General features: G+C 39.5%; 1 protein-coding gene across 5 annotated transcripts in view; it reads left to right on the top strand.

Moving 5' to 3' along the window:
* The window catches only part of cntrl (centriolin), a 108,440-nt gene extending 95,865 nt beyond the window's left edge, over positions 1-12,575 (top strand). For 3 of the 5 annotated variants that reach the window (XM_059993812.1, XM_059993813.1, XM_059993811.1), the window contains exons 41-44: positions 87-149; positions 3,922-4,092; positions 8,531-8,630; positions 12,146-12,574. In XM_059993812.1, the coding sequence (XP_059849795.1) occupies positions 87-149; positions 3,922-4,092; positions 8,531-8,630; positions 12,146-12,159 (348 nt within the window). In that variant the 3' untranslated portion in view covers positions 12,160-12,574. Of the gene's footprint in view, positions 1-86; positions 150-3,921; positions 4,093-8,530; positions 8,631-12,145 lie in introns of all 5 variants that reach the window. The other 2 variants (XM_059993815.1, XM_059993814.1) reach the window with 1 other exon arrangement.
* Positions 12,576-23,584: the final 11,009 nt, after the last annotated feature.

The raw sequence follows: 23,584 nt of genomic DNA, 5'->3' as shown, positions 1-23,584 counted from the left end.
TAGAATTTGGTCATCTTCCTGTGTGCTCATATAAGCATCCTGTAAGGGACAAGTGTTAAAGGAACCTTTATTCTTTCCTTATCCAGGATGAACAGTGGCGTGGAGAAGTGCTAAGAGAAAATTTACGACAACAAGAAGATCGGCTAAAGGTTGGTAAATGTCTAATGTAAAATTATTTTTATATAATAATGACAATACTGCTTGTATTTGTAAATGATCTCACTTCAAAGATCTAAATTCATTTTTGAGATCTATATCACTAATGTTGAAAACAGTACTTTCAGGAGTTGAAGTTCATTACTGATAATTTGCTTTCTCTTGTTTCTATTCCATCTGAGAATAGTCATAATTTCATAAATGTTCTTCCATCTTCAGTGTTAAAAATAATGAATTATCTTTGAAAGTAAAAATGCTGAGAAGAATAACAAAAAACTGAACATCAGAAGCTTACGTTGATGATTTTCACTTAAGTTCAAAATAAATTTATTGTCACGGTACGTATATATCACCATATACTACCCTGAAATTTATTTTCTTGCAGGCATACTGAATAAATGCATAAAAGAATAATAACCATAATAGAATCAATGCAAGACTGCACCAATAAGTTGTTCAACCAGTGTCCAAAAGACAACAAACTGTGCAAATACAAAAAGAAAGAAGTAACAACTATATATAAATAAACAATAAATATTGAGTACATGAGATGACTAGACTTTGAAAGTGAGTCTGCAGGTTGTGGGAACACTTTAGTAATGGGGCAAGTGAAGTTTATCCCCCTATGGTTTAAGAGCTCGATGGTTGAGGAGTAATAACTGTTTCCTGAACTTGGCTGTGCGCATTCTGAGGCTCCTGTACCACCTCCTTGATGGCGGCAGCAAGATGAAAGCATAACCCAGGTGGTGGGGATCCCTGATGCTAGGTGCTGCTTTCCTGTGACAGTGTTTTGAGTAGATGTGCTCAGTAGTGGGGAGGGCTTTACCTGTGATGGTCTTTGCTGTAATCACTACTTTTTGTAGAATTTTCTGTTCAAGGGCATTGGTGTTTCCGTACCAGGATGTGACACAGCCAGTTAACTTACTCTCCACTGCACTTCTATAGAGGTTTGTCAAAGTTATAGATGTCATACTGAATCTTTGCATACTTCTAAGGAAGCAGAGGTGCTGCTGTGCTTTCTTTGGAATTGCAGTTACCTGCTGGACCCAGGACAGGCCCTCTGAAATGATAACACTGAAGAATTTAAAGTTGCTGACCCTCTCCACCTCTGATCCTCTGATGTGGAAAAACTCACAGGTTCCTGCTCTTGAAGTTAATAATCAGCTCTTTAGGTTTGCTGACATTGAGTAAGAGACTGTTGTTGTGGTACCAGTCAGCCAGAATTTCAATCTCTCTCCTCTATGTAGTCAATAAAGAGCATCCTGGTGTATGCATCTTTGCTGTGTAGGTGTTCCAGAATTGAGTGAAGAGCCAATGAAATGGCATCTGCTGTGGACCTGTTGCCCCAGTAGGAGAGGATCCAAGTCACTTCTCAGGCAGGAGTTGATACGTTTCACCACCAACCTCTCAAAAACACTTTTATCATTCTGGATGTAAGTGCTGCTGGACAATAGTCATTGAGTCTGGTGGGAACCTAAGACAAGAGATTAAAGATCTCAGTGAACACTCAAGCCAGTTGATTAGCATGGGTCTTAGGTACTTGGCCAGGTACCCTATCTGGACTCAATGCTTCTTGTGGATTTGCCTGACTGAAGGTTGTTCATACATCAACCTCAGAAATTGAAATTACAGGATAATTGGGAGCAATGAAAGTTTGTGATGGTTTCTCCATGTTTTGATGGCCAAAGCAAGCACAGAAGGCATTGGGCTGATCTGGAAGTTAAGACCTGTTGTGGTCTGTGTTGCTTGATTTATCTTTATAAAAAGTAATAGCATTAAGGCCCTGCTATAACTGTCGAGCATCCTTCATTGATTCAAGTTTAGACAAGTATTGCCACTTCGCTCATGAGATGCTTTTCCAGAGATCATACCTGGACCGCTTGTAACTTTCTTGATCACCAGATTTGAATGTCTCTGCTCTGGCCCTCAGCAGATTGTGGATCATCGAGGGCTTCTGGTTGATTTTGTGGGGACACACTCATTTACAACAGTTTTTATAAGTCCACAGATGAATCCTTGAATACAGCCTAGTCCACCAATTTGAAGCAATCCCAAGGCCGCTGCCTGCCTCCAGTGCCACCTCTTCATTATCCTAATCTCTGGAGCCTTGCTCTTTAGGCTCTGCCTATATGCAGGTAGGAGAAGGACAGTCAACTAATCAGATTTCCCAAAATGCAGTCTAGGCATGGAAATATAGGCATTCCTTATCTTAGTATAACAGTTTATCTAGTGTTTTGGAACCTCTGATGCTACAAGTTATATGCTGATGGTAATTGGGCAAGGATTTCTTCAAACAAGTTTGGTTGAAGTCCCTGACTATGATTTGAAATACGTTGGGATGAAATGTTTCTTGTTTAGTGTCAGCATCATGTAGCATCTCAAGTGCTTCATTGTAGTTGGCCACTGGTGATATGTACACTGCTGTTAGGATTATGGAGGAGAACTCCCTAGGTAAATAGAATGGAGGACATTTGATTATTTAGGTGTTCAAGGGTGGGAACACGAGTTCAACAAAACCACTACATTGTAGCAGCATCAAGAACTTATTATGAATCACATACCTTCAGCTTTTGTCTTTAACGAATTAGCAGTTCGGTCCATCTTGTAAATTGAGAAGCCTTTAGGTCTGATCACCATATCTAGCATGCTGAGAGTAATCCATGTCTTGGTTAAACATAGAACACAACTATCTCTCATTTCTCTTTAATACAACAATCTTGCCCTCGGGTCCTCAATATTGTTCTCCAATGACTGCATATTTGCTGGCAACGAGTTGGGTAGAGGAAGTCTCATCCCTCTATATTTCTGTCTGGCTTGGAGCCTACTTCTCCCCCCACCCCCCCACACCTCACTCTGGCCATGGTGATGAACCTTTGTCCACTTACTTGCTTGAGAATTACTGCCTCTATGTACGTCAGAAGATCATGAAATCTGTAGTTCATTAAGTCAGTTTGAAAATATACTTGCATGTTTCCATGTCCCTTTTTAATCATCAGGAAACACTTTTGAAAAGACCATTCCTCTTGAAACTTCAGATTATCAAGTATCATATTAAGCACCTCATACAATGGGATGTGCTTAATCACAATTGGTGTGATTACCAGAGAAGCCCAAGAAAGCAGAAATTGCACAAGAATCGAGGATCAATGATCAACTTTACTTGCCATGTATATTTACGTCTGCTATGGTGTGTTGCTCAGTGTTTGACATGTAACAAAAAGCAACAGTATTCAGCTCTTCAGTATTACATATAGTTCTTCATATAAAGAATTATATGTAAATATAAAGTTAAAGTTTAAAGTATATGTATAGAATAAAATGGGCATAAATACCAGCATGTATTTACAATGTAAACAGCATTATAAAAAGCGGTTTAAAGTGTTTGCAGTGTTGTGACAGGGGTAATAGATAGAGAGGGGTGAGGGGTAATTAAAATTGTTGATCAGATTAACTGCCTAGAGAAGAAACTTTTAAAATGGCATAGTTTTTGGTGAAATAGCCCTATAGAGCTCTGCAGAAGGGATCTTTTGGAAAAAGCAGTTTGCTGAATGGGTAGAGTCTGCTATGTTTTTTTTGCCCTGCCTCTTTCTTTGTCCTAGACACATACAAGTCCTGCAGTGATGGTAAGCTGCAGCCAATGACCTTTACTGCTGACTGCAATGTACACTGAAAAGTAATTTAACAAAGTTTTATATCATTGATCTTAAGAACATCTACTTTTAATAAGTCGGTTTGTCATTGTTGATCAGTTTTTCTATTGTTTAGGCACAGATTCGTCAGTGCATGTCAGAACAAGCTGAAGCACTCTGTAAACGAAGGCAGCAGACACAGGGTAATCTGACAAACCTGAGAAGGCGAGTGGATGCCCTGGATGAACTCGTTACCAGCATGAGTGTAAACTCATCTCATCATTATCAGACTGATGGCACAAGTAAGGTAGGTAGCAAAATGTAGCAATGAAAGACTTGCAAACTAACTAAGGCTATATTGGCAAGGAAAACAATGAAAGATCGACTCAAGGTTTTATTGAAGGAAGAAACAGTAGTGTCCAATGACCTGTCTTCAACTAATAAACTATAACACTACAACAGTACTTTTAGGAATTCAGGAATGTTAATCAAGCAGTAACGGAAACATGATTCACCAATCCCATTTCAGAATGTTACTTGAAGATGATGTTAGGTCATTGCTACTTTTGTCCTTCTGAGTGGTGGAGTTTGAGAGATGCCAGTCAAGTTAAACAAACTTTAAGTTGTTTGATTACATCCTGCATGACATACTGCAACTGCATTGTCCTGATGATGAAGTTACTTCAGTAAAAGGAGCACGAATCAAATGTCCTTTTTTCTTCTTGATGTCACTGTGGCTACATTAATCCATTTGGTGAGAATTCCTTTGCAGTCCCATTGAGTTATACAGAGCTGCAATAGGCTGCTTCAATATGTTCAGAATGGAGCTAAATGCTTTTGAATCTGCAGCAAATGACCTCATTAAATTATGATGAAGGAAAGATTATTCATGAAATGGTTGAAGATAGTTGGGCCAAGGACACATCCCTGAGAAATTCCTTGAATGATACCTTGTGTTGATTTAGGGGTATGTTCGTATATAAAATTATAACACAGCCCAGACATGTAGTTCTTTCCATAACTAGCTTGATAGGCACAGTAAACATTTTGAAATGTGTTTTTGGTTTATGTTGATGAGACTACAACAAACTTCGTCTTTTATATCAGCCACTGGCAAAAAAAATCCCATTTTGACCTTTTGGATTCAATGTTCCTCTATTTTAATGTTCATTTCTTGCATCAAAGTCTTGTTGAAGATATCTGTAAGTTTTTTTAAGATTTACAAAGCATTAAATCATCAACCACTTTGTTCCTCATCTTCATTATTTATATTCTTAAACCTTTTGACCACTTCTTTTGACTCCTGTCTTTGCTTTATCTCTGGGAGCTTTATCCTTCTAGTTCTGCTGTTTCATATGTTGATCTGTTAAATGTTTAAGTAATTGTGTATATTTTTATATATGCACCATGTATGGGTTCCTTTTGTTTTTATTGCCATCATCATAAGACATTATAATTACCTAAATGGAAAAAAAACAAATAAACATTTTGTAGTAACAAGCTAAGCCAAAACAGTTCTTGAAAAATATCTAGTGGATGTCTGTGGAAATGTCAATTATTCAACAAATATTAGTGCTACATGAATATTTAGTTTTTTAAAAAAAGCATTATTTCTGTTATGACCACTTTGTTCGTAATTTCCCCTTCCATTTTTGAATCCTTCTATTCACGTTTTCATTTCTGCAACAGTACTGAAAATGTTCTTGATAAAGTTACAAATGACATTCGGTATGACCGGGATAAACGATAACATAGAAGGGGTGCATTCAGCCAATCGCTGGCTGACTCTCAGAACAATCCCATTCCTCCAATGATTTCCCTGTAATCTATTCCCTCAAATCAGAATCAGAATTGGGTTTATTATCACTGGTATGTGACATGAAATTTGTTAACTTAGAAGCAGCAGTTCAATGCAATACATGATCTAGCAGAGAGAGAAAAAAAAATAATAAATAAAATAAAACATAATAAATAAACAAGTAAATTAATTACATATATTGAATAGATTTTTTTTAATGTGCAAAAACAGAAATACTGTATATTAAAAAAGTGAGGTAGTGTCCAAAGCTTCAATGTCCATTTAGGAATCAGATGACAGAGGGGAAGAAGCTATTCCTGAATTGCTGAGTGTGCTCTGAGTGCTGGAAGTCCTTAATAATGGATGCTGCCTTTCTGAGGCACCGCTCCCTAAAGATGTCCTGGGTACTTTGTAGGCTAGTGCCCAAGATGGAGCTGACTAGATTTACAACCTTCTGCAGCTTCCTTCGGTCCTGTGCAGTAGCCCCTCCACACCAGACAGTGATGCAGCCTGTCAGAATGCTCTCCATGGTACAACGATAGAAGTTTTTGAGTGTATTTGTTGACGTGCCAAATCTCTTCAAACTCCTAATAAAGTATAGTACTGTCTTGCCTTCTTTATGACTACATCAGTATGTTGGGACCAGGTTAAATCCTCAGAGATCTTGACACCCAGGAACTTGAAGCTGCTCACTCTGTCCACTTCTGATCTCTCTATGAGGATTGGTATGTGTTCCTTCGACTTACCCTTCTTGAAGTCAACAATCAGTTCTTTTGTCTTGCTGATGTTGAGTGCCAGGTTGTTGCTGCGGCACCACTCCACTAGTTGGCATATCTCACTCCTGTATGCTCTCTCGTCACCACCTGAGATTCTACCAACAATGGTTGTATCGTCAGCAAATTTATAGATGGTACTTGAACTATGCCTAGCCACACAGTCATGTGTATATAGAGAGTAGAGCAGTGGGCTAAGCACACACCCCTGAGGTGCGCTGGTATTGGTCGTCAGCGAGAAGGACATGTTATCACCAATCCACACAGACTGTGGTCTGCCGGTTAGGAAGTCAAGGGTCCAATGGCAGAGGGAGGTAGACAGGCCCAGGTTCTGCAGCTTCTCAATCAGGATTGTGGAAATGATGTCTCTTAAACACACTTACACCAGCAAATACTCCCACCAGTCAATTAAATCAATTACACCAGGAGTGATTTACAACAACCAATTCGCCTAAGAGCTTGCATAGCCCTGGGAACTAGTTAAAAACAGAACAGGCTTGAGATTCTCAGCAGGTGAGGCAGAGAAACAGAGTTGCAGGGTTATCAACCTGAAATATTAACTCACTTCTTCTCTCCTTGAAAGTTGTCTGACCTGTTGAGTGTTTCCAGCATTTCTGTTTTAATTTTGTACTTACAGAAATTTTTTTTTGTTGTTTTGCATATTTAATCTGGGAAGTTACAGCTCCACCACGTCACTTCACTTGATCTCTTCCCAGTTTCCAACTCATATTCTCTGATTTTTGCCATGTTCCTTGACTGGCAACCATTCTTCGTGGATCAGTAGTTTCTTACACCTAAATATATGGAAGACGAAAGCCTGTGTACTTAGACCAATTTGTGGTCATATTTGGGGGACAGAATGCAAGAATGACATCCTGTTTTAATATATGAACCATCTATCATTTTCTGAAACTCACTTGCCCATGCTACCTGCAGATGTGATTTTTGCTCTTCTGATGGATCTCCTACCTTCCACCCTTCATAAATTTTATCTCATCGAAGGATTTGCTGCCCTTTTGATAACTCGACCCAAACCTATTCCGTGTGTTTGCTGACTCATACTAACACAGTACAGCAAAATTTTAATTTGAGATTTTAAAATCTAATATATCCTTTCTGTTGCCTTACAATGCAAATAGCTCCAGCCCTACAAACATCCAAGATCTCTATGTACCTTCATTTCTACTGCACATCCGTGATTTTAATCACTATCAAGACTGCCTTTGCCATGAAACTTGGGATGGGTGTTGATGTGTTAGAATTGTTCATCAAACTCAAAATCTAATTTTGAGTCTAGATTCCAGTATTCCCTTTCTATGCCTCTCTGCATATACCACTCTTAAAACTCACCAATTTGTTTAAGCTGTTGCTGAAGTTATTGTTCATCTATTAATATCTCCTCATTTGGCAGAGCTAAGTACCATTTCATATTGTTTCTGTGAAGCATCATATCTGATATGCACAACAGATTTTGCAGATACTGGAAATCTCAAACAACACACAAAATGCTGGAGGGACTATGGAGGGGGAATAAACAGTTAATGTCAGGTCATTGAGTCCATCACTGTGTGGTTTGGAGCCGCCACCAAGCAGGATAGAACCAGACTACAGCGCACAGTGAGGACTGCTGAGCGCATCATTGGAGCCTCCCTGCCCTCTATTGTGGACCTGTACTCTTCCAGGTTGAAGAAGAGGGCGGGGAACATCATAAAGGACTCCTTCCATCCTGCACACGGACTGTTTGAACTGCTTCCGTCTGGTAAGCGCTTCAGATCCCTCCAGACTAAGACTAATAGGCACTGGAGAAGTTTTTTCCCTACTGCGGTCACTTTGCTGAACAGTTAACTGCTGGTTAACTGTCGGCTAACTATTACTTGGATTGTACTACTTGTATGTATAATCTATATTTTCATTTATATTTATCATTATTATTGTTATGAGCAGAGAGACAACATCTGCCGGAAGTAAATTCCTTGTATGTGTACAGGTACTTGGCAATTAAAGTCTGATTCTGATTCTGATTCTGATGAAGAGCCCCAGCCCAAAGCATTGGCTGTTTATTCCCCTCTGTAGATGCTGCCTGACTTGCTGAGTTCGTCCAGCATTTTGTCTGCATGTCATACATTTTGCAATGTTGGTAGAGCTGTATAAATTCACGTATTCTTGTCTTTCAGGCCTCACTCCACAGAATATCCCAGTCGCCTTCCAGGAGACCAGCCGAAAGATTTTTACAGGGAAAGCATTCCCATTTGCTTGGTACTGAACAATTTTCAGGTAAACAAGGGATGAGTAATGTATTTTTTCAATACCCACTTTTCCAGTTGCCTTTCTACACAAAATCTGGCTGATAGTTAAATGAAAGTCTACAGCAATAAAAGTGGTAACTAGAAATATTTATTTCAAGGGAAATTTTTTCCAGATTAAATTTTTAGTTATATAATTTGTACCAATAAAGACGCTTGATAGAACAGTAGCCTATATTTCTATTAAAAAAATTATCTGCACCCAGAACTGAACTTTCTGCCCTGTGACTGTCAATATTTAATCTGTAAAGTTACAGCTCCACCATGTCACTTCACTTGATCTCTTCCCAGTTTCCAACTTGTATTCTTTGATTTTGCCATGTTCCTTGATTGGCAACCATTCCTAGTTTCTTACATCTAAATATCATGTTTGCTTGTGCAAATATGGAATTTCCCTAACTTCCGTAGAGTTGCCTGCCATCATTGTGTGCCTACAATCTGATATTGAACATTACTACAGAGCACAACTGTTTGTTGTTTCTCAACATTCAGGTTGGAGCATTCACCTTGTTCAGTTACTCCCACTTATATTTTCATGGAGAGATTCTACTGCACAGGAAATAAATAAGTTACAGATAATTTAGATCTTAAATTAACTACCCTTGTCTTGTACTTTAACTTAATGATAATTATTCTTAATAAACCTTTTGATTACACTTGATTCTACCCCAACTGACCCTCAAAACCTATCAGTGGGATTGACAATTGGCAAAACTCTGATCAGAAGATGGGATTGGGACCTGATGGGCTGAATGACATGGTGTCATTGTTATTATTTTAAAGCAGGAAATCAGACCACAGCAAAGTGGTTTAAAGGTATTTTGTTAGATTAGTAACCTGTTTAATAGCAGAGTAACTTTGGCAGACAGAAATTTCAGTAAATATTTGGATGATCTCATAGATTTCTGGTAGACTGATTAACCTTGAATTAAAGTCCAGCACTGCTGAAAAAACATTTCAACTTTTAAATTCAGCACAATTTTCAATTATTTAATTTAAACAAAAATAATGTTTGAACTTTCTTAGAAACTGTCTTTATCACAATTTTCTGTAATGCATATCTCCTTTTCTGATGGAATCTCATACTATGAGAGTTGATCATTTTCCTCCAGGATGTTTTTCTTTCATATTTAAGCCATTTTTTTCGGCAGTAACTAAGTGACCCACTTCCATTAATTAACATTTGATGCCAACATTAGACTCAGTGGATGGGGGGTGGGTGGAATAAACAGGTCCATGCAGAAGAAACAACAAATTTTGTCAGTTTTTATCTTTAGTCCCTCAGTCCTGTTGGAGATTAAGATTTGGAAGTGGTGCCACCACATTGATTATGTTGCCATGTAAACAGGGATTGAAATACAGTGCTGCCGTGTTCTTCATCTGCAAGGCATTTTCTCCTATGTGCATGGCTCTTGGATTAGGAGAGGGTTTAGGAAGTTTGGATATCAAGGAAAGGGATGGTATTCAAAGATCAGTCTCCTGTGAGAAAAGTAATGCAGAAGGAGTTCAGGGGTGTAATTGGTTAAAGTGTGATGACTTACTGGTAGTGGAGTAAAGGCCAAGGGATTACTTCAAGGATCTGACCATGACTACTGTGGCTCCCTGCAGTACAACACGTCAGAGAAAATGCTTCGTACTCTGAGGCATCTGTTGAGTTGTCTTTGGACTGGAGAAGGTGTGACAAAGGACGGATTCAGCTGTCACCGTTTACCCAATGGATGTAGTGACAGCTGAGTCTCTACTTTGCCACACCTTCTCCAGTATGGGGACAAGTCAACAGATGTGACAGAATACAAAGCATTTTTTCTGATGCCCCACATTCATATCCAAATCTATTGCCCATGTCAGAGAAAATGCTTTGCAGTCTGAGGCATCTCTCACTGCAAATGTAACTAAAATTTTGTTCTTTCTTTTGCACTGTGTTTATATATTGTATCTTCACATAGAGACACAGATACCATAAGGGTGAAATTTAATCCATATCTCATAACTTTTGTATAGTGGTATGTGAATTCTTTTAAGGGTGAATTTCCATTACTCAAATGACTATAACATGGAGCTGCTTGTAACAATGTATGAAATTGAATAGTTTAATATTTCAGCACAGAAATAGAATTGAGGTGTTTAATATAGTAGCTGAGCTTGATGCAAGTGTGCCATTGTGCAGGATTATTAAGTCTTATCTAGAATCGTTTACTATCAGTAGTTGACAACATACGTACCTTACAGTAAATGCAGTAGATGTGATGAAACCAATTCTGGGAAGTATATCAATCTAGTAATGATTAAAGCAAATGGCATTCAGAAGAAAATACAACATTAACAATAAATCTAAAGACCAACTAAACACTAGCACCAAGTAGCACTAATCAATATTACAGAGCTACTTTTTGACTTGTACCTTGAAATTTTGACCAGCAGTTTTGATTGAAATTTTTGTTGGCGTGTTTTATAAATACATTTTACAATTGTTAAAGAGTGATTTGCTTTAAAGTATTTACAAAACATGCAATCAACATTAAATAATTTTACATCACGGTTTTTCTCTGAAAAATGTTTGAACTTTAGTATTAGAAATTTAAAACTAACAATTACATTTATAGTGGTATTGAAGCTCAGTATGTGTGGAGCATTTCGTTCACAATCCACTTTTCAACAGTGCTGTAGTTTGATCTGCACCTGTTTTTGGGTCATGTGTGGGATCTCTGCATGGGTCCCCTAATCATTCAGGTGGGTAGCACCTTACTGGGGTTGAATGAACCTGTGCATAATGTGTATCATATCCAATGGGCATCTTCAATGAGGCATTAAACTAATGCCTGTTCAGTGATACAGGCATTGTAAAAGACAATATTGGAGTGCTCATGATATGAAAGCAGTTAATCCTTCAACTAAACATCATTTAGAAGAGAAACATTTTCCTTGCTACGTCCTTAATGGGACATAGCAGTTTGTTACGTGGATGTGGCATTTGTCTAAATCATTACACTTCATAAAATTTGGTAAATTGGTTTATAATTGTCACATGTATTGAAGTATAGTGGGAAAATCTTTTTTATGCCATACAGATCATTTCATTATATTGAGGTAGTACAAGTGAAAGGCAATACAGAACACAGAATATTGTGTTACAGTTATAGAGAAAGTTCAATGCAGGCAGACAATAAAGTGCAAGGCCATGACAAGGTAGATTATGAAGTCAGGAGTCCACCTTATCATATCAGGGAGCCTGTCTTATGACAGCAGGATAGGAGCTATCTTTGAGCCTACTGATGTGTCCTTTCAGACTTTTGTATTTTCTGCCTTGTGTAGAAAGAGGAGTGGTAGAAGAGAGAAAGCCCAAGGTGAACAAGGGTCTTTGATTATATTGGCTTCTTTACTGAGGCAGTGAGAGTGTAGCCAGAGTCCATGGAGGAGGGGCTTCATAAATAGTACATTTAGTTTGATATGTCTGATAAATTATGATTTTCATTTAATGTTTTACAGAAGACAGTTGGTAATATTGCAGGGCTCTTTGAACAATGAAGGGACTTCACCAACCACAAAGTAGACAAGGAAACCGATCTACCTCAATTATTTCAATCTCTTGTGGATCCTCATAGCAAAGCTGCAGAGTGTGGCCTTGTGCATACTGTTTCCATTTTATTACAATTGTTATTAAAGTACCAGGTGCCATATTGTTCATCAAGCAGACCATTGCAGATATTTTGGGAATTTTTTAAGAATTTATCCCAGCTGCTGTTTTAAAATTTGGATATTTAAATTTAGTATTATTTTTATGCGATTACAGTCTTGTGCCATATCTGCACAGTATGTTTGTACATTGTTTTTATACAAGTATTGTATATGTGCATTTCTGTAAATTTTGTATTTTATCTTTTGCATTAATAAAGATTAATCTAAATACTGTCATTTCTTATTTCAGTACAAGTTGGCAAATCTATCACTCATTCATAGATGATGGAGTATGGTGATGTTTTACTGTATTAAGAAGATGGTTATATAGTAAAATATGGTTGTGGGGTTACTGTTGAGAGAAATGCTGCTACTACCACTTTCCAATTGCTGCACAGGTGCTGTATCAGGAAATGTATCTAAATATTCATATCACCATGGCCAGTCAGAGATAATTGCTTTGGGATTTCTGTAAAAAATCATCTGCACCTACATTTAGGGAAGCTGTCTTAATTTCAGATATCAAAAGGAGTTCAACAACCTGAATTTTCTAGATACTTTTGAAATTTTGAGAATTGAATCTGAAATGTGATGTTTACAAACATAGTTTTTACTTGTCTATTGAGAGCATTGCTATGTGGATCAAAACATTATAAATATATAATGTGTTACTTAAGGATATGGTAAAATGCAAATATCCCTAAGGATCCCATTGTATTGCTTTGCAATTTTGAACTGATTATCTCAGTTAACTAACATGTAACTTAGTTAAGTAACTGATCCATTTACTTTTGATTAATTGTTAAGTAAAACAGACCTAGATTTTGGTTCTGAGAAACTAGTAAAAGGAATTTTTCCCCAATTGTTTGAAGTTTCAATGGGGGGGGGAAATGTTGAAGGATTTTTGGATGCTAAAGAAAATAAGTGATATCTGACTTATGTACTAGATTTAAAGTACAGGATATTACTAAAGTTATTTCTAATATCTGAGAATATACAGTACTGCTTTTGAATGTTTATGCTAAGTATCATTGTGCACAGCAGAAATGAGTGCAGTAGATTGTTTAGGGAGCACATGTATAGGGTTCTGGATAAGTTTGTCCCATTGAGATGATAAGAGCAGGAAGCATACTTAAATTTTAAGAAGGAAAGATCTGACAAGGCTCTTGAATTATAAGGTAGCCATGAAAGGACTTAATAAGGGACTTGGGAGAGCTAGAATGGGATATAAGAAGGCCTTTGCGAATAGAATTAAGGAAAATCCCAAGGTGTTCCTCATATATCATAGTTGGAGACTTCGACCAGGCTTGTGTGAAGAAAATCCTGCCCAATTATTACCAGCATATAACCTGTAGCATCAGAGGTCCCAACAAACTAGACCACTGTTACACTAAGATAAGGAGTGCCTACTGTTCCAAACCTAGACCCCATTTCAGTAAATTGGATTACTTGGATGTCCTACCTGCACACAAGCAGAGGCTAAAGAGCAAAGTTTCAGAGATTAGGACAACAAAGAGGTGGCTGCAGAAAGCAGAGAAACGGCTATACGATTGCTTCGAGTCAGTGTACAATCACTCATTGAGGGATCTGAGTGAATACACCATGGCTGTAATGGGCTTTATTAAAATAGCTGAAGATGAGTGTGTCCCCACTAAATCATTCAGAGTCTTCCCCAATAAGCTCTTGAAGAGTCATGAGATCTGAAATCTGATGAGAGCCAGATCAGAGGCATTTAAGTCTGATGACCAAGAAAGTTTTAACAGGTAACAACTCCTCAACTGATAGAGGTGTACAAGATAATGAGAGGCATTGATTGTGTAAATAGAGGCTTTTCCCCAGGGCTGAAATGACTAGCACAAGAGGACATAGTTTTAAGGTGCATGGAAGTTGGTACAGAGGAGATGTCGGGTAAGTTTTTACACAGAGAGTGATGAGTGCGTGAAATGGGCTGCTGGCAGTGGTGGTGGAGGCAGAAACAATAGGGTCTTTTAAGAGACTTCTGGATGGATACATGGAGCTTAGAAAAATAGAGGTCTATGGGTAGGCCTAGGTAGTTCTAAGGTAAGGACATGTTCGGCACAGCTTTGTGGGCCAAAGGGCCTGTATTTTGCTGTAGGTTTTCTGTGTTTCTAGGTCTAGGTACAGTTGGAAAGATATCTAGCCAAAGTGGCAATTCTGGACTAAACGTGAATCAACAAAGGATGTTCAACAGTGTGGCAGGGCCTGAATGCTATCACCTCTTACATAGTTAAAGCAAGTGACAGGTTACAATAAGGCATTGCTTCCAGATGAGCACAATGCCTTCTATGCTCACTTTGACTGTCGAAACATGAAAGAACCATCACAAACTCCCACATCCACCAATGATCCTATGATTACAGTCTCTGAAGCTGATGTGTGTGCTGCCTTCAGGAGGGTGAACTGATGAAAAGCATTTGGCCCAGATGGGGTACCTGGCCATGTACTAAAGACCTGCACTGATCAACTGGTTGGTGTGTTTACTGAGATCTTCAACCTCCCACTTCAGCAGTGTGGTACATACACCCTGCTTCAAGCAGGTTTCAATTATACCAGTCCAAAGAAGAGCGTGGGGACTTACCTCAATAATTATCTCCCAGTAGCACTTAGAACACTTTATCACAGTGGATATGAGAGAGTGGTGATTAAACATATCAGTTCCTACCTTAGATGCAACTTGGATCCACTCCTATTTTCCTGCTGGAGCAACAGCTCAAAAGCAGATGCCATCTCATTGTTCTTCTCTCACCCCTGGAACATCTGGACTTCAAAGATGCATACATCAGGATGCTCTTTATCAATTACAGCTCAATATTCAGTACCATTATCCCCTCAAAACTAATCAATAAGCTCCAAGACCTTGGCCTCAATACCTCCTTGTGCAATTGGATCCTGGATTTCCTCACTTGCAAACACCAGTCAGTTCAGATTGGCAAAAACACCTCTCAGCACAGCTCCAATTCTATATTCAAGTTTGCTGATGACACCACTGTCATGGGCTGAATCAAAGGTAGTGATGAATAGCATACAGGAGAGATTGAAAATCTAGCTGAGTGGTGTCATAATAACCTCATCCTTTATGTCTGCAAGACCAAGGAACTGATTATAGACTTGAAGGAAACCTGAGGTCCATGAGGAGGAGAGGGTGGCAACTTTAAATTTCCAGGTGTTACTATCCTGGGCCCAGCACGTAAGTGCACTTGCGAAGAAAGCATAGCAACACCTGTAATTGTGGAGATTCAGCAAGACATCTAAAACAAACTTCTATAGATGTGTAATGGAGAGTATATTGACTGGCTGCATCACACCAGGAATGGAAATGCCAATGCCCTTGAACAGAAAATGGATATGGCCCAGTCCATCACAGGTAATGCCCTTCCAACCATTGAGCACATCTATAGAACATGAAACACTGTCGTCAGGAAATGAGCATCTATCATTAGGGTTCCCCCACCCCCACCACCCAAAACATGCTCTCATCTCACTGCTGCCATCAGAAAGAAGGTATAAGAGCTTCAGGACTTGCATCACCAGGTTCAGGAACACTTACTACCCCTTAAGCATCAGACTCTTGAACCAAAGGGGATAACCACACAACTTCAATTGCCCCATCACTGAAATGTTTCCAAAACCAATGGACACAGTTTCAAGGACTCTTCATCTCATGTTCTCAATATTTATTGCTATTTATTTACAGTATATAATTGTGCCTTTGCATTTGCTCAATTTGTTGTTTTCTACACTTGGGTTGAATGCCCTAATTGGGTGGTCTTTCATTGATTCTGGATCAGTTATTCTATAGATTTGTTGTATACCCACAACAAATGAATCTCATGGTTGTATATAGTGACATATACTGTATGTACTTCGATAATAAACTTTACTTTGAACTTTATTTTGAACACATGAAGAATGGGATGACTAGAGTGAGGGTAGGATTGATCAAGGATAAAGGGGGGAATGTGCCTAGAGTCAGAAGAGGTAAGGAAGTCCTTAATGAATATTTTGCTTCAGCATTCATCAGTGAGAGTGCCCTTGACAAATGTGAGGTCAGCATAGGACAGGCTAATGTTGAAGTTAACATATATAACATAACATATAACAATCACAGCACGGAAACAGGCCATCTCGGCCCTCCTAGTCCGTGCCGAACTCTTAATCTCACCTAGTCCACCTACCCACACTCAGCCCATAACCCTCCACTCCTTTCCTGTCCATATACCTATCCAATTTTACCTTAAATGACACAACTGAAATAAAATATTTTATTTTATTAAGAAAGGGACATTGTTGGGGCTTATGAAAAACATTAGATAGGTTCCCAGGGCCAAGTGGAATATAACCCAGGTTATTACCCTAGGAAGGGAGGTATGAAATTGGGGGCATAGACTATCTTTGTACCCTCACTGGCCTCAGCAGTGGTATCAGACAATTCAAAAATGGCAAATGATGTACGATTGTTCAAGAAGGGCAATAGGGATTACCCTGGGAATTATAAACCAGTGAGTGTGATATCAATAGCAAGTTGATAGGGTGGTTAAGAGGGGATATGGTGTGTTGGACTTCATTAGTTAGGTGATTGTTCAAGTGTGAGGAATTGTTGCATCTCAATAAAACTCTGGTCAGACCACACTTAGGTTATTGTGCTCAATTCTGGTTGCCTCATGGAAGGATGTAGAAGTTTTAGAGAGGGTGCGCAGATTTATGAGGCAAAGATGAGTGAGTGATGTCCTTTCTCTTTGGAGTGAATGAAGATGAAAGGCAATTTGATGGAGGTGTTTAAGGTGAAAAAAGGCATGGATGGAGTTGACAGCCAATGTGTTTTTGTCCCAGCACAGAAATGGCTATTACCAAAGACATTCTTTTAAAGTGAATAGAGAAAAGTATCAGGGAGATGTCAGACTTACATTTTAGGGATATCAGAGACCCTGAGACATGGATGGAAGAGGTATAGAGGGTTATAGGCTATGTGGGAGGGAAGCATTAGATGGATCATGGATAGGTTTATATTGATTAGTACAGCATTGTGGGCTGAAGGGCCTGTACTGTTATATGTTCCAAAATATTAGTAGTCAGATATACAGTATATTTGTGCATAGCAGGAGAATTATGGATTTTGGGGAAAAGGTAGGAAGGTGGAGCTGAGTACTGTCTGATCAGTCATGATATTGAATAGCAGTGTGGACTCAATGGGTTAGATGGCCTCATTCTACAGCCATTTCTTATGTCCATCTTAAATGGGTAACCCTTTATTCTGAAATTATGTGTTCTAGTTTCTGGATTAAATAAAATTTCTTTTGTGTGATATTTCATGATCTTTACCTTTGGGGGGGCGGCAGGGGGGAGGTTGTAATTGAATTCTGCTGCAGTGTCTTAAGATTTGACAGCTATATAGAAAGAAAGAAAGATGCATATTTGCATCAGAATATATATAAGATACAAATTTAAAACACCACCATCCTTATTCAGTACATGCTCTAGCCCAGTCCATGATTTACAAGTTTGTGAGTTTGAATTGTGCCCAACGAATGGGAGTATGAGAAGAAGAGGTAACTTCACACTGGTCTGAGATTGAAGATTAAAAAACCAGCGTTTTGTGATAGTTTTTGATGTTTGAACTGCACCCAATCAGTGAAAGGGGTTCATTAGCAAGGATGAATAAAAGTAAGGTGGGGGCAAGCAGAGTGACCATTGTTGCAGTGGGCCAGTATTAGAGTGGGGCAGCTTTGGCTCATCAGGTTTGGACAAGCTCAGGCTTGGGCAAGGTAGGCTTCTGTTAAGTTTCTTCTTTATTCATTTCTTGTCTGTTAGGGCACAGTGCAGTCAAAAATAGCTCTAGAGGTTGTGTTCTTTTTGTGATGAGTGAAAATTCTGGGAGACCTCCAGCCTCCCAGCTAACCACATCTGCACCGGGAGCACCAAGCTGCAGCTCCTCAGAGAACGGTTAAGGACTGGAGCTGCAGCTCAATGACCTTCAGCTTGAGAAGGAGAGGGTTCACAGGCTTTTTCGGTTTTTTAAACGACCAACCAATTGGGAGCAGAGGAGCTGAAGACAGCTGGTCAGTTAGCACACTATAAAAGAAGTTAAAGAAGTTTTGTCTAGCGAAGCAGCTATCGTTGGAGTGGAATAAGTCAGAGTGGGATGTCTTTAGCTCAAAAGGCTTCGGCGTGAACAGGCAGAAGCGAGGGTAGGTTCTGGTAAGTTGTTGTTTTTTCTCATTTGATTTCTTTTTTGACTAGTAAGTTTAGAGAGAATGCCAGGCAGGATGTTGGAATGCTCCTCTTGCAGGATGTGGGAAGTCAGGGAGACCTCCGGTGACCCCGACCACGACACCTGCAAGAAGTGCATCCAGCTGCAGCTCCTAACAGACCGCATTAGGGAACTGGAGCAGGAGCTGGATGTCCTCCAGATCATTCAGGAGAATGAGGAGTTTATAGTTAGTATTTTCAGGGAGGTAGCTATGCCAAAGCAGAGCACAGGTAATTGGGTTACCAACAGGCGAGGGAAGGGGAAAGGGCAGGCAGAGCAGGGTTCCTCTGTAGCCATTCCCCTCAACAACAAGTGTACAGATTTGGATACTGTTGGGGGGGTGTGACATACCTGGGACAAGCTGTGGCAGCTGGATCTCTGGCACTGAGTCTGGTTCTGCAGTGCAGAAGGGAGGGTGGAAGAAGAGGAGAGCGGTAGTGATAGGGGACTCGATAGTTAAAGGTACAGACAGGAGGTTCTGTGGTCATGTCAGAGACTCCTGGATGGTTTGTTGCCTCCTGGGTGCCAAGGTCAGGGATGTCTCTGATCGCATGCACAGCATTCTGAAGTGGGAGGGTGATCAGCCAGATGTCATGGTACACATCAGTACCAATGACGTAGGAAGAAAGAGTGAGGAGGTCCTGAAGAATGAGTATAGAGAGCTTGGTAGGAAGTTAAAAAGCAGGACCCCGAGGGTAGTAATCTCAGGATTGCTACCTGTGCCACGTGCCAGTGAGGGTAAGTGTAGGATGCTCTGGAGGATGAACATGTGGCTAAAGAACTGGTGTAGGGGGCAGGGTTTCAGATTTTTGGATCATTGGGACCTCTTCTGGGGCAGGTGGGGCCTGTACAAGGGAGACGGGTTACACCTGAACTACAGGGGGACCAATATCCTTGCAGGGAGGTTTGCTAGTTCTATTGGGGAGGGTTTAAACTAGATTTGCAGGGGGATGGGAATCAGAGTGCCAGAGCAGATAGTGGAGCGGGGTGAAAATAAATGATGTTAAAACTTCATGCAAAGTCACAACTAGAAGTGTTGTGTGTGGTGGTAATAATCTTCTGAGGTGAGTCTATTTCAATGCGAGGAGTATTGTGGGGAAGGCAGACGAGCTGAGGGTGTGGATTGATGCATGGAATTATGACGTTATAGCCATTAGTGAAATTTGACTAAAGGAGGGGCAGGACTGGCAGCTTAATGTTCCAGGGTTCCAATGTTACACGCGTGATAGAGGCAGAGGAATGAAGGGTGGGGGTGTGGCATTCTAATCAGGGAAAGTGTTACAGCAGTGTTCAGGCAGGACAGATTAGAGGGCTTGACTACAGAGGCCATATGAGTGGAGCTGAGAAACAGGAAAGGTATGATCACATTAACGGGGTTGTATTATAGACCACCCAATAGTCAGCGAGAATTGGAGGAGCAAATCTGCAGAGAGATAGCAGAAAAGCGCAGGAAACATAAAGTTGTGATAGTAGGGAATTTTAATTTTCCACATAGTGATTAGGACTCCCATACTGTTAAAAGTCTAGACGGGTTAGAGTTTGTAAAATGTGTTCAGGGAAGTTTTCTAAATCAATATATAGATGTACCAACTAGAGAGGATGCAATATTAGATCTCCTATTAGGAAACGAGTTAGGACAAGTGACGGAAGTGTGTGTAGGGGAACACATTGGGTCTAGTGATCATAATGCCATTAGTTTCAACTTGGTCATGGATAAAGATAGATCTGGTCCTCGGGTTGGGGTTCTAAACTGAAAAAAGGCCAAATTTGAAGGAATGAGAAAAGATCTAAAAAGCGTGGATTGGGACAGGTTGTTCTCTGGCAAGGATGTGATTGGTAAGTGAAAGGCCTTCAAAGGAGAAATTTTGAGAGTACAGAGTTTGTATGTTCCTGTCAGGATTAAAGGCAAAGTGAATAAGAATAAGGAACCTTGTTTTTCGAGGGATATTAGAAATCTGATAAAGAAGAAGAGAGAGATGTATGACAGGTATAGGCAACAATGAGCAAATAAGGTGCTTGGGGAGTATAAAAAGTGCAAGAAAATACTTAAGAAAGAAATCAGGAGGGCTAAAAGAAGACATGAGGTAGCTTTGGCAGTCAAGGTGAAGGATAATCCGAAGAGGTATATTAAGAGCAAAAGGATAGTAAGGGATAAAATTGGTCCTCTTGAAGATCAGAGTGGTTGACTATGTATGGAACCAAAAGAAATGGGGGAGATCTTAAATGTTTTTTTTTTTTGCATCTGTATTTATTAAGGAAACTGGCAAGGAGTCTATGGAAATAAGGCAAAGAAGTAGTGAGGTCATGGAACCTATACAGATTAAAGAGGAGGAGGAGGTCCTTGCTGTCTTGAGGCAAATCAGAGTAGATAAATCCCCAGGGCCTGACTGAGTATTCCCTCAGACCTTGAAGGAGACTAGTGTTGAAATTGCTGGGGCCCTGGCAGATATATTTAAAAAGTTGGTATCCACGGGTGAGGTGCCGGAGGATTGGAAGATACTCATGTAGTTCTGTTGTTTAAAAAAGGCTCTAAAAGAAATCTGGGAAATTATAGGCCGGTAAGTTTGACAGCTTCTTCCACCAGGGCATCAAACTGCTCAGCTCATGCTGATTTACATTGACTGTTCGATTTATTATAAATTATTATGATTGCACATTGTACACTTAGATGGAGAAGTAACGTAAGTGTTTTTACTCCTCATGTATGTGAAGGATGTAAGAAATAAAGTCAATTAAATTCATCTGGAACTTGCAAATGATGACCATAGAGTACTGGGTCTGTGATAGGTGAGTGTCTCTGATCTTGTGGTTCACTCTATTTCACGTGTGAGTGCTTGAGACAGTAGACCATCCATTCTTGATGATGATTCCCATAAAGAACATAAAACATAGAAATCTATAGCACATTACAGGCCCTTCAGCCCACAATGTTGTAATAACCATGAAACCTACCTAGAAACCATCTAGAATTTCCCTACTGCATAGCCCTCTATTTTTCTAAGCTCCATGTACCTAAGAGTTTCTTAAAAGATCCTATTGTATCCGCCTCTACCACCATCGCTGCTAGAGCATTCCACACACCCACCATTCTCTGTGTGACAAACTTACTTCTGACATCCCCTCAGTACCTACTTCTAACAACTTAAAACTATGCCTCCTCCTATTAGCCATTTTAGCCCTGGTTAAAGCCTCTGACTATCCACACGATCAATGCCTCTCATCATCTTATACATTTAAAGTTTCATCTTCCTGTTTTCCCTTCCTGAAGAATGGGTTTTGAGCTGTACATCTCAGTTTTTGATTTTATAATAATTAAGTAAAGTTCAACTATTTCAAATAAAATGTGGTATAAGCCCACCTCAAATGAAACATACACTAAATCTAGAATCTATCAAAGCAATGATTAAATGGAAGACTAAAGATTTTTAATATTTATGCTTTTTTCTTAATTTAATTGATACTGCCTTCAAAACCCAAAAAATAAGCAGTATTGGAGATACTAGATTTAAAATGATTGGGAATCACGCAGTGACAAAACGTTTATGTAATCACGGGGCGAGTACACAGGGCATCTGAGGATAATCTGTTCCATTCTTCAAGAGCCCAGAAGATGCTTATTTCCTCATTACTAATGGCCAGTGTGATCCATTGAAACTGCTTTGAAAAAAAAATTGCTAGACCGCTAAATATCTTAAAGATATTAAAATCAAAGGAGCAGACTGCAGAATTGTTCAAATAAAAATTATCTTTAGGAGAAAAGGTAAGTTTTAACAAAGTTTAGGTAATACTTAATGTTAAAAGTTCTGTGAACAAAGAAGCCATTTGTTGTTGAGGCAGTACTTAAATAGAAGGATCAAATGGTTTTTTTGACAGCATTAAAAGATTTTACAAAACAGAATCTACAAAAAGATTCTGCAGGTCATGCAGAAAAAGATGGTACAGGAAGGTGAGAGGGTTTTGTGTGAAATCGATTCCAGCTGAACTGAATGGTTTGAGATGGGGTATTGATTATTTTACATGTTTTCTCCAGTGAGTAATTATATTCAAATGGTGATCTTTTTTTCAAAATTGCCTCTAATATCATTGAGTTCTAGGGAGTCCTGTGATTTCAGTCTTTGAGGCTGATGTGAGAGCATCTTTCAGGAGGATCAGTCCACAGATAGCATCCAGCTCAAATGGTGTAGCTCGCCAAGTTTTGAATACCTATGTCAAGCAACTGGCTGGAGTGTTTATCAAAATCTTCAGCCTCTCACTTCAGCAGTCTTGAATAGAGCCGCCTGCTTCAAGTAGAAATCAATCAGACTGGTGTCCAAGAAGAACATGTTAACCTGCCTCAATGATAATCATCTAGTAGCACATACATCCACCGTAATGAAGTGATGTGAGAGATTGGTTGTTTGCCTGAGAAATAACTTGGATCTGCCCTACAGCAGCTGCCATTACATTTGCTCTTCACTCTGCTCTGGAATATCTGGACAATGAAGATGCATATATTAGGATGTTCTTCATTGACTATAGTTCAGCATTCAACATCATCACCCCCCATGAAACTCATCACTAAGCTTCCAGACCTGGCCTCCCATACCTCCCTGTACAACTAGATCCCTGATTTTCTCATTAGCAGACGCCAGTTCGTACAGATTGGCAACAACATCTCCTCCACACTCATCAACACGATGCACCACAGGGCTGTGAGCTTACCCCTGCTCTACTCACTTTATACTTATGACTGTGAGGCTAAGTACTGCTCCAACACCATATTCACGTTTGCTGATGACACCACTGTTGTTGGCTGAATCAAAGGTGGTGATGAACCTGAAAATCTGGTTGAGTGCTGCCACAACAACCTCTCACTCAATACCAGCAAAACCAAAGAGCAGATAATCAGTTACAGGAGGGGAAAAACAGAGGTCCATGAGCCCATCCGCATTTGGGGAACAGATGCGGAGAGGGTCAGTGGCTTAAAATTCCTAGGTGTTAAC

The sequence above is a fragment of the Hypanus sabinus genome, chromosome 18 (genome assembly GCF_030144855.1).
Source record: "Hypanus sabinus isolate sHypSab1 chromosome 18, sHypSab1.hap1, whole genome shotgun sequence".
In the NCBI taxonomy this organism is placed as follows: domain Eukaryota; kingdom Metazoa; phylum Chordata; class Chondrichthyes; order Myliobatiformes; family Dasyatidae; genus Hypanus; species Hypanus sabinus.
The sequence above is the reverse complement of the archived record's forward strand: the minus strand, read 5'-3'. Positions and strand labels throughout refer to the sequence as shown.